General features: G+C 41.4%; 2 protein-coding genes across 4 annotated transcripts in view; one reads left to right on the top strand and one right to left on the bottom strand.

Moving 5' to 3' along the window:
• The window catches only part of LOC145432885 (uncharacterized), a 202,393-nt gene that overhangs the window by 37,881 nt on the left and 145,084 nt on the right, over positions 1-19,428 (top strand). The window lies entirely within an intron of this gene.
• LOC145440336 (uncharacterized) lies at positions 7,770-14,678 on the bottom strand. 2 transcript variants are annotated; one of them, XM_080317909.1, is made up of 2 exons: positions 12,255-14,678; positions 7,770-11,564 (listed from the first exon to the last, which is right to left on the bottom strand). In XM_080317909.1, exons 1-2 carry the CDS (start codon positions 14,038-14,040, stop codon positions 8,134-8,136), a joined length of 5,217 nt encoding a protein of 1,738 aa, XP_080174035.1. In that variant the 5' UTR covers positions 14,041-14,678; the 3' UTR covers positions 7,770-8,133. The 2 variants fall into 2 exon arrangements, with proteins under 2 accessions (XP_080174035.1, XP_080174043.1); XM_080317917.1 differs by having other exon boundaries at positions 7,770-12,551; positions 13,201-13,312.

Below are 19,428 nucleotides of genomic sequence, written 5' to 3'. Positions count from 1 at the left end.
TGCATGGGGTCATTGAGTGTCGCAGGTTATTTCATACTGAATTATGGGAAGGGTAAAACTTATACGGCTTAAAGTAATCAGGTTTCCCCCACTCCTGATATTGGCCATATAACCCTAGTGTGATCAATTGTGCAAGTCATCAAAATGATCGACCGTATCTATATTGAGTAAGGTAGTAAAAATATGATGGGCAGTACGCAGTATCAACTAGGATTGTCAGCAGGATTATGCACAGTCGTACAAGTCATCAAGTATATTTTCACAAAATTACTGCTTACTATTGCTATTTCATTCATCAAATGATACGAATCTACCGGAAAGTAGTTTCTACATGACACAATTTGAAAAATTGAACATACAAGTTCTGACGATTTGAAACAGAAATATGCACAATCTTGAAGGCAATTATGACGCATATAGCTTTATGGGTTGAAAATTGTAATAGTGAGCGACTTTTTTTTCATTCATGTCTCAGCTGCAGATCTGTACAAACTACAAATCTAATTGGTTCATGGTCAAGAGTTGTTCCAGTTGCAAATTTTGAAAGCGAGTACCGTAATTTTCAAAGTATAGTACGCCCCCATGTATAATACGCACCCCTAAAATAGAATGTAAATTCTGGGGAAAAGCCTGTATCCATGTATAGTACGCACCCTGCATTTCAGTACATGAATAGTTCCGATTTCGTATACGATGTCATTCTGTTTTGCGATGTCACTCTTGAACAATCATTACACAACGATCGCTAATCATTATACAATTAGCGGAATTGTCTCTAAACGATAGTAGATAGCAGCCAAAGCCTGCGAGGCCGGCGGCGAGCTAGTTTAGGCCGACGAACCGACATCTTGCGCACAATGCCTATTAAAGATGCGATTGCGCCTAGGCTAACGGTTATGTCATGAGCAACTGGTCTGTTGAAGATGCGACTGATTACGCAAGCGATTATATCTTGCGCACATGGCGTCTTGTATATGTATAAATTGCATATGCGATTGTGCGGGCCTGTCGCTGACGCGATGAATTGGCGAGAATTGTCGCGCGCGACCGTCTATTGGTGACCTAATTTCGCTCGCGTACAAACAGCAAACCAACTCAGCAGGAGATCGCGTGCTTGTGCACACTCTCGTTAATTGGCAACAAGCTTCCCACTAATTGGCAGCGCGTTACACTCTATAACACGAATTACTACGTGCGATGGCTGAAAGTGATGCGCGATTGGAAACAAACATGAAGATAGGTGTGATTTCAAGTTTTTTATCAAGGGATATTTTTTTCAAGGCTTGTTGTACCCATGTATAATACGCACCCCCTATTTTAGGGCAAAAAATGGTGAAAATTTTGTGCATTATACATGGAAAATTACGGTAGTTTAGCGTGAATAATGATACTGGTGTTCTGTTGTGTGACGTTCCTGCAGTTATTGCTAGCTTGGAGTCAACACTACTAACAATGGCGTAGCCAGGGAATGGGTTTTGAGGGTCAAAAATCGTTCATTTCAAACTCTAAAAGGTGTTCTTTTGAAACGCAGATTCGATTTCCAACTCAGTAATTCGCATTATAAGTACTGCAGTTGCTTCGGATCTGAAAAATCCAGAAATTTGTAGAAGTTTGCTCAATCTATCTCTTCACAAATACGGATGTGTAAATCTTAAAACATTGATCCACTTTTGGTGTCACCGTAGTCCATTTGTCTTGCGATGTATCATACTTTTCAATTGCATTAGAGGTTTCGAAATTTGTTACTGCAAAAATCCACTTGTCAATGTGATACGCAGAAACTCGATAATGACAAGCATTCATGGAAGATAATGAAGTCCACTGAGATGAAGTAACATCGTAACATTCTACGTTGTCGACTTTTTTTCCTCCACTCCAGCCACCAATCACAAAAATCTTTTGATCAACTGCAACAACACCACTCCAACGTACAGGATATCTCATTGGGTCGAGATCTACCCATTCTGATGAGGATGGAGTGAATCTGCAGAATGATGAAACTGGGAAACCATTTCGGCCTATACCTCCAATACAATAGATGGAATCATTCAATGATACGAGACTTGTTAAACGAATTGCTGCAGGTTTGTCTTTCAGTTGAAACCATTGATTCGCGGGGGAAGTAAACATTTCCACATCACTTGTTGCTTTAGAATCACTTCCTCCAACAACGAATATCGATCCTGACCAAGAAACTGAGCGAGGATTGGATCCATGGTCACAAATCATATCTTTCATCTTTCCCCATCTTGAATTTTTGCTCTGAAAATCGAGTCGATGAACTGATTTATCACGACTTAAAATGTAGATATACGAGTCTAGAGAAATCGCCGAGAATTGTTCTAAATTCTCAAACTTCTTATCATGAAACTTCTCTACTTTCTCAGTTACTGGATTGAAGGATCGGATACAATCTGCCTTAGGATCAAAAAGAATTATCAATTCATCGTTGTCAATTTTTTTGTTTGTTTTGTGCGATGCTTTTGAAGCTTTCAAAAGATGTCCAGAGATCAACTTGTACAGTCCGAAGTCGTTACTGATAATTTGGTTCGATACCAAAAGACATTCTAAAAATGCTGGAGATACTTTATCAAATTTGATTAGTTCAAGAAATTCTAGCAAATGTTCCTGATTGTTGCGATTTTTCTCAACCCAATTGAACAATAAAGATAGTTTTTCTTCTCCACATAACTTTGATTTTTCCGACATCACATATTCGAGGATGTTAGATTTTTCAATATTTCCAAATTCAGGTTGGTTTGATATTTCCATGATATTTTCATAAAAAAACTCTCTACATCGCGTAGATACGGGATCCAGTCCATAAATATCGGCGAGATTTCTTGTGGAAAAGTAATTCTTTATATCAACCGATTCCTCCAATACGTCAGATACTGCATGTTTCACGTCTTCCAACTGCATCATGACTGCAACATGTAGAAGATCATTCATCTTTTCATCAGGAATCTCAAATTTGCCGGAATATATGAAATCGATGCAGTTTTTCGTACACTGAGAATCGACCTCTTTCAAAACAACTTTTCCTTCACGACTCTCTTTAGTGTCGTGTTTCAACATCGCTTTGAAATAAGCACAACCAGCCGACAATACATTTTTGTGAGTGTAATAGACATCATCTCCTACTTGAATTATGAAATCACAATGATCGTTTTCTTGCTTCATTCGATGTATTTCGTCCATCATCTTCACTGAATGTTTCTCTACATTTCTACACACAATCTGCACCATGATTGTCGATCAACTATAATTATCCTACGATTATTATAATATAGTCAAGCACTGTTATTGAATTAAAGATGATTAGTTAACTCAAGACTCAAGTAATGCCTGTTGAAAGAACCGTAATAGGCCTACGTATATCAACATCACGAGAATGAATTGAAGGACCTTCAACTACCCACAAGGTGAACACTGAACAGTGCTAAATCAGACGCAACCCTGCCATAATGCAGTTATTAAAACTTCATCCATCGATTTGCTTTACTTTTTATTCGTTGTATTATTGAATATTGAGTATTGACTATTGACACGAAACCTAAGAGTTATTGCGGTCTAATACCACCACCTCGCGAATGATCGAGTTGATTGTCCGTAATCTAAATTGTATTTTGGAACATCGTCAATTAATTTCATACTGTGGTATATTCCAGGAGCGGCCGCATCAGCTTCATCCTCCAACCGAATATCACAAAGATTGGTTTTAACAGAGAAGCAACACGAAAATCACGCTGATTTCACTCCGTGTTTGGAAACGAAATCAGCGAAGCATGTAGCTTGTCAGTGTCATCTAATGGATAATTAGTTTTTGCATTTGCAGTGTAGCCGCTACCACCAATGATATAATATTTATCATTGCGGTTACTGACGCGATAAACCTCGTGCTATCAGTAACAGTTATTCAGTTTATGAATGTTTTATTCATTTCAAAACACCACAAGACTGCGACTAGACGATGTAGACAGGGATATTTAGAACTAGTTCTAGATATCCGTGGATGTAGAGAAGAGGCATGCAATTACACTGAATGGAAAAAAAGTAAAGCAGAAAATATAAAAGACAAGCTAGCCCTACAAATGGGTACAATCTTTGAAAATAGCGGGATTACCTCCAGCAAAAAGTGGAGTACGTTACCTGCATCCGCGTGACACTCTCCCTGACTGTAAAATCTGCATTCACCGTGTGCCCTTTGACATTCGTTTGTTGTTAAGTTTCATGCTTGGTTGTTCCAAAGTCTATGTTGAGCGACTGTGGGTTGTTCTAAATCATGGGCGGGCAACATGCGGCCCGCAGCTAGCTTCCGGTCGTATACGATAATGTGGCCCACGTCTACATTCACTCGCGAGCCAATGTTTTCGACAATGAACATTAGCCTAACAAGACCAAGGCCCGTATTCAAGAAACCTCACTCAGGGTGGAGCCCAATTCTTCTCCTCAACTAAGTAATGCTTAAATGCGTATCTCCACTCAACTAAGTATCGATCGATACTCAGCGTTGAGTGCGCGCCAATTCTCTCAACTCAGTTGAGTATCGATTTCCAGGCGTCATTTTCCGAAGTTGTGTTGCCAGATTTTTTTAGCCTTGAACCAGACACGCGTGAACGATTTTGTCATGACAACGAGACGCTTGCCTCGTTATTTCGTCACAAAACTTACTTACGTATACGTCGATCTCACTGATTTACCTTATCAATACCCTTTGAAGATGGCCCATTAGAAATATTAGAAGTCCTTGAAGATACCCACAACGTTCCATTGCCCCACAGAAGTATATTCGCAAGATACCACAAACCCATTCGAAATCTATCAAGTTAAAGTTTCACAACAGGCCACAATAACGTAAGTGCAGGCCTCTAAGAACAAAATGCGTCGATATCGTGTAAATAAATTGAAAGTTGACATTTCTTCAGGATTTCTTTCCAATCGTAGATCGTCCATGCACGAATCACTTAGCTCCTCTACCATTAAACTTTGCCATATCCACTCTACATTTTCTCTCTGATATATTCAGCATTTTTTGTTTCCAAAAGCTTATTGCTGGTCTGTTGACGGGGAGTCTCGTCTGAATTTTGAAAGGCCTGAAGGTATAGTGACTCCATCCCAACACGGATATCACAAAGAATTCTATCAGTTCAGGTTCAAAATGCTGCATCTTCTTAATTGTGAGAGGAGCATTCGTAAAGTGCCGGCAGCGTTAAATTCAATCGCTAGCAGCAGCCCAAAACTTGTCGGTTTTGCTTGACGATCAACCTTTGTCGCCATTTCTGTATCTATAAATTTCAAATGGCAGTTGACATGCCGCACGGTATGTATAATAAAATTTTATGGAACAAAATCCATCAAAGCGCACTCATTCACTCAACGGAACTTGACGCTAACGAATTCATACAGCAGAAGTTACCATTCCGGTAAATCGAGATACCGTACAAGAAGCCGAAATGGTACAGCAGGCGACACTGATTTCAGCCGTTCAGCAGAAAGCAATAGAGTACCGTACCGGTGTCCGGTATTCCGGTATTTGGCGAACCCCGCAGCGACTGTTGCCTAAAATGCCTACAGTTGGCTGCTCGACCCGATACTTAAGTCTGGTGGTCCGCTGACTTAGATTTGAGTGCCGATTCGAACGTATTTGAGTGTGAGTATACTTTTTGGCGTGAGTTGAGTAAAAAATTCGCTGCTGAGTAGAGAATCGCTACTCAGTAGAGAAATTGGTCTCGGCCCTCAGTGCTCAAACTCACTTTGCGTCAAAATTGCGTAACAATCGGTATTCAGAAAGCGCAACTCAATAATGAGTAGGAGCACGGCTGGAGTCGGACTTCGCGGTCTGTCGAGCTCGACTTCGAGCTGTTTGGTATTCAGGCCCGTATTCAAAGAGACGCCTCGAACTCAAACTCAAGGCTTACTCGACGGAGTAAAGGCGGAGTTCAACTCCATTGGAGTAGCTCCTTGGTATTCAAAGACATTTTCTGGCTTTGCTCAGTTTCGAGTCTTACTCGACACGTCTGGCATCATTCGCAACTGTGCGCCGTGCGCTCGCTCGGTATGAACTGTTAAGATGCCGGGTTGGAATCCCGGTACGTTTAGCGTAATATATTTGGTGTGCAGTATCACACCGTGAGGACAGTTAGTAGAATCTTTGGTGTGCACGAGACACCGATTCCATATTGGCAGATAGGTATACGGTACGTGTTTCATTCCTTTCAGATAAAATAGCTATTGACATAGATATGTTAGAATATTATATGCAAGTGAATGGAAACAGACTGCAGCAAGTACGGAAGTGCCTTACAGATTTTGGTAATCCCGTGGAATACATCACTGAGGAACTGTGTTCTGATCGCTATAGGCTTACGAAAGCCGGTGTTAGTGGATTATGGAGATCCTACATGACCTTACCAGCCCATCCAACAAAGGCCGAGAAGGGTTGGTGCTCTCGCTTTACAAATGGGAAAAAAAGTTTGCAAATGGGCAAGGATTTACTTTACAAATGGGCAAGAAAGTTTGCAAATGGGAAAGTATTTACTTTGCAAATGGCCAAGAAGTTTGCAAATGGCCAAGGATTGATTTCACTTTGCAAATGGCCAAGAACGGTCAAAAATCACGACTTTTCATTGTATCGCATTTTTTGTGGTGTATTGAACTGATAAAATTGCTAATAAACCAATGATGATTGGTGGGGTCATCAGCACCCTCAGTTGAGCAAGAGCCAGATGGGTCCTCTCCCGCAAATTCGGCGAAATCCAAATCCAAATTAAAAAATCTAGATCTTCATCCAAAACTGACGTCAGTTAGTTCGTGCTACCATGTGACCCCCATCGCCAGATTCACCACCACTAATTCGGATAAATCCAGATTTAGTTGGTGCTGTCAAAACTCACGACATGGTGGGGTCGTCAGCCCCCCAGTTGAGCAAGACCCAGATGAGGCCTCCCTCCACACATTCGGAGAAATTCAAATTCGAAAATCCAGATCTTCATCCAAAACTGGCGTCAGTTAGATCGTGCTGCCATGTGACCCCCGCATCCCCCATCACCACCACCAATTTTGATAAATCCAAATCCAGAATTAGTTGGTGCGGTCAGCCCCCCAGTCGAGCAAGACCCAGATGAGTCCGCCTCCCACATATTCGGCGAAATCCGATCGTGGTCAAAACTCACGACAATGTGGGGTCAGCGCCCCCCCCCCCCCATACTTGGACACTACCCAAAAGGACCCTCATCCCCAGAAATACGGCGACAAGGACACTCATCCCCCAGAAATACGGCGACCCATCGTCTATTTGACCAAATCCCGAACCCGAAAATCCATACTTTCATCAGAGTACACCCCTTCCGCACTTATTTTCTCTTTAGTTGCAAATGGGCAGAAAACTTTTCAAATGCGAAGGATTTACTTTGCAAATGGGCAAGCATTTACTTTTCAAATGGGTAAGCGTTTACTCTTCAAATAGGCAAGGATTTACTTTCCAAATGGGCAAGAAAATTTGCAAATGGGCAAGGATTTACTTTGCAAATGGGCAAGAAAGTTTTCAAATGGGCAAGGATTTACTTTGCAAATGGGCAAGAAAGTTTACAAATGGGCAAGGATTTACTTTGCAAATGGGCAAGAAAGTTTGCAAATGGGCAAGAAAGTTTGCAAATGGGTAATGTTGCGGTCGCTGAACTGCCTATGTGATTCTGTGTAAGCTGTCTTCCCTTGAACTTACAGCGCCGCAAAGTCCTATAAGTTTCCCGATGTAAATATACGCGATCTTGAAGTACGGTAGAAAAGTATATTGCTTGAAGTTCCAATTGATCGAATTTCCTTATATCCAAATTATAATACGACACAGTAGTAGCACGAATAAGATATTGTCCCAACAAGATCGGTAAATACAGTGGGGGAACGTCCGGTGGGCCAATTACTATTGACAAACTGTACCCTATCACAGCTATATCCAGAATATTCCCTTAGACCAGACCAGGAAGTATCGTCAAGCATACGCCATCTAGCGAATACAAGTATGGCTCCTAAATTATTGAACCCCCCAAGATTAACATGAAATGCCTACAGTAACATACCCCCCCAAAAAAGTTATAAAATGACAAAGAACTTTTTTGCAAATCAAGTAAAACATTAGTCCATTAGTGGCTCCTCGCCGGTGGAATCCTCGGTAACTTCCTCTGCAGCGAGAAGCACGACCAATTTGTGGATAGGTCGCTCCAAAAACTGCACATCGTTGATTCTTCTTCCGTACTGATCAATAGTACGGTCGGCGATGCGTATCTTGGCCTTTCGCACCAGCCCATCTGTCGAATTCGAAACCGAGTGTACGATTCCCAATTTCCAAGAGTTTCGCGGAAGGTCATCATCATGAACGATAACAATATCTCCCACTCGAACATTTCGACTAACTTTGCTCCATTTAGTGCGTTGTTGCATGCCAGGTAAAAACTCCCTTCTCCATCTGAACCAAAATTGATTCACAGCGTATTGTGTTCTTCTCCAGCGCCTTCTTGCATAGAGATCTGGCTTGCCAAATTCCCCTGGAGGTGACAACAAAATTTTTGGTTTCATCGTTAACAGATGATTTGGTGTCAATGGTTCTGGCGCATTGACATCACCCAAATTGATAACAGTTAGTGGTCTTGAATTTACCACATTTTCCACTTCTGCGAAAAAGGTTCTGAGTGATTCATCATCCAAATGTGAACCTATTTGACAAAGCAATGGTTCCAAAACACGACGCACCGTAAGAATTTGGCGTTCGACATTCCCATTCATATGACTAGCTTTTGGCACGTGAAAGTTGAATTCTATCAGATCACAATTTTCAGACAATAGATAATCTCTGACCTTTTTCTGATTCATCTCACCCATCGCCTTTTGGAAAGCATTCTTTCCCCCAATGATGTTGCTTCCGCAATCACTCAACAGTGATTTTATCGGTCCTCTCCTTGCAAGAAATCTTCTCAGTGCATTAATAAATGAATCCAAGTCCATAGAGTTTGTTGTCTCCAAGTGTATAGCTCTGGATGACAAACAAGAGAAAATAACTCCGTACCTTTTCAATACGGATCGCCTTTCTTTGATTTCAAATGGCCCGAAGAAATCGCACGAGCAAAATGTGAATGGACCTTGCTCAGCCATTCTCGACTCTGGTAATTCGCACATCTTTTGTGCCGATAATGGTTTCCGTAATTTCCGACAAGTTATGCATTGGTGGATGTGCTGAGAGACAGCACTCACACCACCTATAATCCAATATCCATGTTGACGTATCTCATTGTGCGTGATTCCACGTCCCATATGATTGACCTTTCCATGAAAATGGCGAATAATCAAGTCCGTTACGTGAGATTTCCGAGGCAGCAAAATTGGATTCTTGACTTCAGAAGACAAAGAGCTATTACGGATTCTTCCGCCAACTCTTATCAAGCCATCTCTGTCCACAAATGGATCTAGTTTGTACAAAGGACTGCCTTTCTTTACAGAAGAACTCTTCGACTTTGATGCAGGATCAAGACGTTCCATGTCATCAGGAAAGAATTCACTCTGTAAGTCTTTCAAGATGATCCTTTCTGCCACTGATAACCTTTCAATAGTGAGAGAACTGTTTATGGGCAAACCCTTCAATCTGTCTTTGAATTGCAGGCAGTTTGCAACAGCCCGTTTTGCCTTGAACCACGACGAAAACTGTTTCAAGTTTGTATTCCAAGATTTAGATCCCGAATTTTCATTGGAAGTTGTACTGAGTGACACAGCCTTTCTGACTTCCACATCTACCAAGTCATCCACAGCTTCGCCTGATGGATGAGCGTCCTTTGGTATTTCAAATCTTCCCTCTTTCCACAAGAATTGCGGTCCATCCCACCATAACGAAAGTGATAAAAGTTTTTCCAGCGACGTACCTCTGCTTGCAATGTCACTTGGATTATCATGTCCTGCCACATGCATCCATGCAGAAGAGTCTGTCAAATCATGTATCAGTTGAACTCTGTTTGCCACGAAAACATGAAATCGCCTCGCTACGTTATTTATATATCCCAAAACAACATTGCTGTCAGTCCAAAAATACTCCTTCAAATTTTCATACCGCAACTCTGTGTTGAGAAATTTGCTCATCTTGGCTGATACCACAGCCGCAGTCAGTTCCATCCTAGGAATTGACACTTGCTTCAAGGGTGCAACTCTCGATTTTGACATAATGAGAGTGCAATGCACTTTCCCTTTATCATCAACCAAGCGGAGATATGAGCATTGCCCGTATCCATACTCACATGCGTCATAAAAATGGTGAAGCTCCACTTCCTCAACGGTGCCGAATTCATCAGGTTTCACACATCTTTTGATTTGAATTTTATCCAAATTGTTCAAATCATTTAACCAATCTTCCCATCTACGAGCATAACTTTCTGGTAGCGCAGTGTCCCAATCAAGTTTCATTTTGCACAATTCTTGCAATAATACCTTTCCAACCAGCAGAACAGGGGCTAGAAAACCCATCGGATCAAAGATAGACGATACGACACTCAATACTGTTCGTCTTGTTACTGGTTTATCCACCAATTCCCTGTGGAACCGAAACACATCCAATGATGGATTCCATAAAATTCCCAAAGACCTCTCTGTCAACGATGACATAGTATCGAAGTCAATGTCCTGCAATCCCTTCGCCCTTTCCGATTTATCAATCGATTCCAATACTTGCATTTTGTTCGACACAAATTTATGCAGTCTCAATCCAGCCTTTCCACATATACCCACGCTGTTTTTCACCAATTCAACAGCTTCATCCACATTTTCTACCGAGGTTAATCCATCATCCACGTAGAAATTGGATCGAACAAATTCTGCAGCCTTGGAGCCGAACTCTTGCTCTCCATCATCAGCGGCCAACTTCATGCCATACATGGCCGCGCCTGGCGATGAGACACTTCCAAAGGGAAATACCTTCATACGATACTCTAAAAGTTCCCTTGAAATATCTCCATCTTTCCACCACAGAAATCTCAGCATATCACGATCCTTTTCATTGACATAAAATTGAAAAAACATTTTTTCAATGTCCGCCATGATGGCTACTTCGTTCTTTCTGAATCTCAACAAGATTCCCGTCATATTGTCCATCAAATTTGGTCCACTCAATAGTACGTCATTAATGCACAGACCACCGTACTTGGCACTCATATCATTTACAATACGAAGACTTCCTTTCTTGTTATGAAAAACAGGAGAATGAGGTATGTAGTTGATACGACCATTCTTTAAATCAAGTATGTCTTCTGGAACCTTTTCCGCATACTTTTCAATAGTCAGATTCATTTGATCCTTATACTCCTCATGAAGATTCTGGTTTTTACTCAATCTTCTTTTGACCTGCTCCGCTCTTTTCGCAGCCAAAGCTCTGTTGTTTGGCACTCTAACATTGTCGTATTTCAATGGCAGAGGGAATTCGTAATGCCCATCCTCTCTCCTTGCAACACCTTTTGAGAGGATGTCCATAAAACGCTTTTCCTCAACCGACAAAGAAGCTTCCAAATTCCTATGTTCGATGAAATCCATTTCTAGCAAATGATTGATATTCTGTGGACACATAACTTCCTTCGCCTTTGACATGTATACAAAGGCGGTATTCCCGTCAGCAACAACTTCTGAAGTTTCAAAGCCTTCTTCCATTTGTGCATCTCTCACAATAGTATGATGCGATACCACGCTAGGTGATTCACCCGTCAAGTCTTTACAAACATTACCAACAATTCCCCAACCAAACATAGATAGTTGACCATATGGGTCCGAATCACCACCGGCTACAATCTCACGAGGACGTAACGCGTTTGGAACATCAGCACCAATTAATATTCCAACCTTCATAGATGGGTCGTAGGGCATAATTTTATCCGCAATGCTCCGAAGATGAGCCCACTCTCTTGCAACCTGAGGTTTGGGGATTTGTGAAATTTCAACTGGAATTTCTGCTCTTGTGTACACTTGAGGAATAGTGACAGAAGAAGTTTCATCGATACTTGAAACTATAATTCCAGTGATCCTGCTTGAGTTAATGACTGCACCAGATTTGTACAATGTGGACATCTGCAACTTAGTATTGACAGATTCCAGTCCTAAACTTTCCTTCAGATCATCAACCATGAAAGTCCGATTACATTGACCATCTAGCGCACAATAACATTTGACCTTCTTCGATGGATTGGCAGCAGTACTCACATAAACCGGAACGATCATAGTATTTTGCTTACCTCCCTTCTGTCCTTCCTTGGAGCACACTTGCGTACATTTCGAGTCCACCTCATCAGTTTCTATATGCAGCGATGTCATATGCCTCCTTTTACATATCCTGCAAGTTATTCTTGCTGTGCAGAACTTGGCCATGTGGTCTTGCGACGAGCCACAACCAAAACATAGTCCTCGTTTCATTATAAATTCCCGTTTCTCCATATGGGATAGCTTTCCAAAGCCTTCACAATCATCAATGTGATGTAGTTCGTCACAAAAATAACACTTTGTCCTTGTAGCACTCGTGTCGTCCTGACATTCTGTCGAGAACGATGTGACCTTAAATTTTCCTTTGTAAGAGTCTTTATAGCTCACTACTTCAGGAGAGTCAATTTTCCCTTTGTCATTTGGCGAATCCAGATCATCCAATTCTGGAATATTCATCTTTTCGGCACAGACATCGACAAATCCTGCCACTTCTTTCAATGGTGGATATGACGCCTCACCATATTTACTTTGCCATTTGTAAACTTCATCCCGCCATTTACCTCTCAGAAATTGCGGTAGTTTTCCAATGATTTTATTACTCTCAATGGCATAGTTCAAAACACCAAGCGCAGGTATTTTCTGCTCAGCTGCCGCTATTTGATCCAAAAAGTCTGCAAATTTTCTTAGACCAATCCCATCTTTGACATTGATTTTTGGCCAAGAGGATAGTCGATTCAAAAATGCATTTCCAATTACATTGTCGTTGCCGTATCTAGTTTTCAATCTCTTACGTGCTCTTTCATAGGCATCTCTATTCTGCAAGAGCAGTAAACCCTTTATCATTTCCTTAGGCTCACCAGATAGATGCGACTCTAGATAGTTCAAGAGCTCATGCACATTGCATGTCTTCGATTGAATCAATGCATCAAACGAAGTTTCCCAGGCTAAATATTCAAGAATATTGCCATCAAAAACACCAACCTTAATTTCTGGTAGACCACAGGATCGTGCCAACATAGCATTCGAAACAGCCAATTCCTTCAAAACCTGATCCAGATTTGCATTAACATGATATATCCCATGAGCACCATCGTTATTAGGAGCTCTATCCATTACATTTTCGGTGTTATCCAGTACACTACTCGGTTTCGACTTCCGCCCTCTATCCATTAGCCTTTGTATGTCTCGTTGATTCTGAGCCGACAGGTCCTTCATCTTCTGCTCGTAGTCTCGTTGGTTCTGTTCAAGCAGCAGAGCAGTCTCTCTATCAGGAGAGTTTGAATCTTCTAGTACAACAAGCCTATTTCGTCTCGCAGTGGGCTCAGAGAACTTAGCCTTCGTTTCGCCATTGTACTCATCCAAATAATCCTTTGCGTTGTAGCCAGTCTCTTCTACCCGATCTTGTATATCCTTGAATGAACAAGAAATTGCTTCCGATTCCTCTGGCCTAAGACGAGGCTCAAGATCAATCCAAAAATCTTGTAGTAGAGCAAACTTCTTTCGCATATCTAAATATGCTTTTGAAACATATTCCCGACCGTCCCGTGACTCTAGTAGGTCATTCAGACATTTGCACTGTCGCAATACCTCTTTGACATGGAAGTCAAACTCTTGCTTCATGTTTTCAATATAAGCGGAGGTTCCTCTAGTTCTCCTGTCCGATATCACGGTGTGGCCATGCTTGTAATCCTCGGCCATGATTCTATTAGGATCCGAATCTACGTTATCTTCACCCACCAAAGTAGAATTCCTTGAATTAGCACCATTTCGGCCACCACCTGAAGCCTTTCCAGACTTCTTCTTATTTCTTCCAGGAGTCATTATGAAACCAGAGTACACCAACTTAGTGTTTTCTTCAACAGAAGTGTGTCCTTTTCTCCAATATTAGTATAAATGAAGCAAGTCCTATTACCGGCACCAATCCACACAATATGGAATTGTCCTTTCCTTAGGTACCGATAGCCGTCCTGTCCTTTGTTTAGTTCCGCTTCCAGGCGTTGCACTGTATATTCCAATACTCCACGACCGGACCTTTAGCTGTATTTACTGTTGCGGTCGCTGAACTGCCTATGTGATTCTGTGTAAGCTGTCTTCCCTTGAACTTACAGCGCCGCAAAGTCCTATAAGTTTCCCGATGTAAATATACGCGATCTTGAAGTACGGTAGAAAAGTATATTGCTTGAAGTTCCAATTGATCGAATTTCCTTATATCCAAATTATAATACGACACAGTAGTAGCACGAATAAGATATTGTCCCAACAAGATCGGTAAATACAGTGGGGGAACGTCCGGTGGGCCAATTACTATTGACAAACTGTACCCTATCACAGCTATATCCAGAATATTCCCTTAGACCAGACCAGGAAGTATCGTCAAGCATACGCCATCTAGCGAATACAAGTATGGCTCCTAAATTATTGAACCCCCCAAGATTAACATGAAATGCCTACAGTAACAGGTAAGGATTTACTTTGCAAATGGGCAAGAAAGTTTACAAATGGGCAAGGATTTACTTTGCAAATGGGCAAGAAAGTTTACAAATGGGCAAGGATTTACTTTGCAAATGGGCAAGAAAGTTTGCAAATGGGTAAGGATTTACTTTGCAAATGGCCAAGAAGTTTTCAAATGGGCAAGGATTGATTTCACATTGCAAATGGCCAAGAACGTTCAAAAATCACGACAGGGTTAGTTCGCCCTCTCCCCCATCACCACCACCACCAATTTGGATAAATCCAAATCCAGAAGTAGTTGGTGCGGTCAGCCCCCACCCCCCCCCCCCCCCCAGTCGAGCAAGACCCAGATGAGTCTTCCTCCCCCAAATTCGGCGAAATCCAATCGTGGTCAAAACTCACGACAATGTGGGGTCAGCCCCCCCGCATACTTGGGCGCTACCCAGAAGGATCCTCCCCCATGAATACGCCCCCCCCGTGCTTTGTGTGACTAGTAAATCAACTGGGAATGTCATGGAGATATCTGCCCACATTGAATTTGGTACTGCACCCAGTTATTAATTTTAACACGAATGTATTCCTGTTCCGCTCCGCGACGAGGTTGGCTGCATATGATTAATAAATGTAGTAGCCTTAACAACCCTTAAAGCGCGGTAACTGAATATATTTTCAAATATTCTACCAATGAGTATTGTGTCATTATAAACATTTTGCGTTACCCGAGAAGATACATGTTGCGATTTCGTATGTAGCCACCTCCGACGAAATGTCGAAAGTATATGCGACCACCCTTTCCCCGACCACATATACTTAGATTTTCTGCTACTTGAAGTAGTTTTCACGTTTCACAAAAATTGCTAATTATACTGTTAATTTAGTAGAAAACATAGGGAGTTACTTGTGCTACTTGAGTAGCACTTCTACAAACTCTAGTTCAGTAGTTCTCAACTGGGGGTCCGCGAAGCGAGGCGAATTTACAAAATAATTGATAGCCTAATTTATATTTTTCAAATTACGGAAATCACGAGGCAGTTTTACTTCATTACAGTAGATCTCACATAAACAGAATGGCCGTCTGAGATTGAATATCCTCATGCTGTGTGGACTCATTTTAGTTGCGAAATTGTCAATAGCCCACTGATACAAATATTTGGCTGCGTATAGAGGTGTTTTGCTGGGCATTGTGTAAAAAATAAATGGTTGGATACGTAAAGTCAATCACGGAGACTTCGAAATGTTCGCAAAAATCCGTTTTCTCCTGTGATATAGGCCTACATAACCATTTCTCTAATAACTTCAAGATGAGCTGCTTGAACCGGCTTGATGTTATATGTTCAATAAAAAAATTTGTTAGTCAATTTTGGTGTCATCATTTTTGCGATCATACCCAAATGTGTCGTCGAAAGCGTTATGCCTTGTTATTACATTCGCCACCACCTTTCCTTGTCTAAATGGATTTTCAGCACTTATTGATATGAAATCGAAGGCGCAGATTATAAAGACACGACCACGTATTTCAAAAAATGCAGTTGAATAATTAGCTTTGAAATAATAAAAGTCAACCCAATTTCTACATAAATAGAATGCTGTTATTTTAAAGAAAAGTCATTTTGTTGCTGTTTACCACTAGCCTACAGTTATCATTTGCACAAGACAGATGACGATTGTACGATAATTGAGCTATATTTGAACAAAAACTTCGAGGGGGGTCCATGGGGTTGACGCTCATTTTGACGATCATTTTTTTCGAAATTTTACCAGTGTTATCTCCGTCTCGGTCAACTTTTGACCCCTTAACGTATCATAAATACCTCTTAATAAAGTTATTTTTCATTTTTTTTTGCTGTTCGATTGTTAGTTTGCTTTACTGAGAGTGATATTCCAATTTATGGTGTTGTATTATGTTACGAAGATATCGCGTTTTAGCTTGTAATTGTATTTTAATGTTAGGCAAAATAGTGCTTTACCCCCTGGCACGTTTTTGGTCATAACTTTTCTTCCCCAAGGTAAAAAAGTGACAAAACCCAACATTGAAAAGCTGATAAAATTATCTTTCCAACCGTATATAATACGTCTTTATAAGAATTTTTTCTAGGTTGACCGAAAATTCTACAAGACTATAAAGGCTGTCACATTCATTCAAATATAGGGCTGGATATCGCGTTTTAGCTTGTAATTGTATTTTAATGTTAGGCAAAATAGTGCTTTACCCCCTGGCACGTTTTTGGTCATAACTTTTCTTCCCCAAGGTAAAAAAGTGACAAAACCCAACATTGAAAAGCTGATAAAATTATCTTTCCAACCGTATATAATACGTCTTTATAAGAATTTTTTCTAGGTTGACCGAAAATTCTACAAGACTATAAAGGCTGTCACATTCATTCAAATATAGGGCTGGAATTAGCAATATGACGTCACGTGACGTCGTGAGGTTCACGTTCGCGTTCACACAGAACCTTTCGGTTCGCGTTCACACGAACCTGAACCTTTCAGAAGTTCACACCATCCCTAGATCTTTACTTTCATTCAGTGTGCATTCTGTGCAACTGTGCATGCCTCCTCTTTACATCTCCTAGGCTAAGGCGGGTGTCTGATTCCATAGACTAGCCTACTCCAAGTCGCTTGGACTTCTTCCTGTCTTTTCATTGTATCGCATATTGTGTGGTGTATTGAACTGATAAAATTGCTAATAAACCATTAGATGATGATGATGATGATGTGAGGTTTGGTGTTTAATGCGGAATCGAAATTGATGCGGGGAAATTATAGACATTTTGGCGAGGTATTGAAGAAAGATAGGCGAGACAGGAGCAGCTTTTCGAAGACAATCCCAATACACGGAAGAACAGATATCGGTCTGTACTCTGTATAGTTAGTGACATTAGTTCCAACCCCAGCTTTGTGTATTGGTACCACTCTGACTGTTTTCAGAGCTGGGATAGACACCGCTTTCTATCATGAAGTTTAAAAAATAGGACTTGATCATTGCCGACGGCCTTGTTGGATTTCAGTTTGTGGATGGCTACTTCTACTTCGGCGTGATTGGCAGGATCGAGCATAACAGACTGAGATGTCGATCTTACCTCCGGCCTGGCTGACGCAGGTTTCGCAAGAGAAGAGACAATATTAGGACCTAGCCTACGTTACAAAAATATTCATTGAAGTGATTCGCGACGATCGCAGGGTCTGAAAATTTTTCACCGGTATTTGAATTCACAATTTGCAGAACAGACTTCATCATTGGTTTATTAGCAATTTTATCAGTTCAATCCACTACACTACAAAAAATGCGATACAATGAAAAGAAAGGAAGATGTCGAAGCGACTAGGAGTTGTCTATGGAATCGGACACCGACCTTGCCCATTTGCAAAGTAAATCCTTGCCCATTTGCAAAGTAAATCCTTGCCCATTTGCAAACTTTCTTGCCCATTTGCAAAGTAAATCCTTGCCCATTTGTAAACTTTCTTGCCCATTTGCAAAGTAAATCCTTACCCATTTGAAAACTTTCTTGCCCATTTGCAAAGTGAATCCGTGCCCATTTGCAAAGTAAATCCTTGCCCATTTGCAAAGTAAATCCTTGCCCATTCGAAAACTTTCTTGCCCGCATTTGCAAAGTAAATCCTTGCCCATTTGCAAATTTTCTTGCCCATTTGGAAAATAAATCCTTGCCTATTTGAAGAGTAAACGCTTACCCATTTGAAAAGTAAATGCTTGCCCATTTGCAAAGTAAATCCTTCGAATTTGAAAAATTTCCTGCCCATTTGCAACTTAAGAGAAAAGAAGTGCGGGAGGGGTGTACTCTGATGAAAGTATGGATTTTCGGGTTCGGGATTTGGTCAAATAGACGATGGGTCGCCGTATTTCTGGGGGATGAGTGTCCTTGTCGCCGTATTTCTGGGGGATGAGGGTTCTTTTGGGTAGTGTCCAAGTATGGGGGGGGCGCTGACCCCACATTGTCGTGAGTTTTGACCACGATCGGATTTCGCCGAATATGTGGGAGGCGGACTCATCTGGGTCTTGCTCGACTGGGGGACTGACCGCACCAACTAATTCTGGATTTGGATTTATCAAAATTGGTGGTGGTGATGGGGGATGCGGGGGTCACATGGCAGCACGATCTAACTCACGCCAGTTTTGGATGAAGATCTGGATTTTCGAATTTGGATTTCTCCGAATGTGTTGAGGGAGGCCTCATCTGGGTCTTGCTCAACTGGGGGGCTGACGACCCCACCATGTCGTGAGTTTTGACAGCACCAACTAAATCTGGATTTATCCGAATTAGTGGTGGTGAATCTGGCGATGGGGGTCACATGGTAGCACGAACTAACTGACGTCAATTTTGGATTAAGATCTAGATTTTTTAATTTGGATTTGGATTTCGCCGAATTTGCGGGAGAGGACCCATCTGGCTCCAATGCTCAACTGAGGGTGCTGATGGCCCCACCCATCATCATTGGTTTATTAGCAATTTTATCAGTTCAATACACCACAAAAAATGCGATACAATGAAAAGCCGTGATTTTTGACCGTTCTTGGCCATTTGCAAAGTGAAATCAGTCCTTGCCCATTTGCAAACTTCTTGGCCATTTGCAAAGTAAATACTTTCCCATTTGCAAACTTTCTTGCCCATTTGCAAAGTAAATCCTTGCCCATTTGCAAACTTTTTTTCCTATTTGTAAAGTGAGAGCACCAACCCTATCGAATATTTCTGCATCCTCCCGACGGCCTGCTTCGATCAATTTTGCCTGCATCGCGTT

The sequence above is a fragment of the Botryllus schlosseri genome, chromosome 1 (genome assembly GCF_051294905.1).
Source record: "Botryllus schlosseri isolate E-star chromosome 1, Bs_hap1, whole genome shotgun sequence".
Taxonomy (NCBI): Eukaryota; Metazoa; Chordata; class Ascidiacea; order Stolidobranchia; family Styelidae; genus Botryllus; species Botryllus schlosseri.
This window is presented reverse-complemented; position numbering and strand designations above follow the sequence as displayed.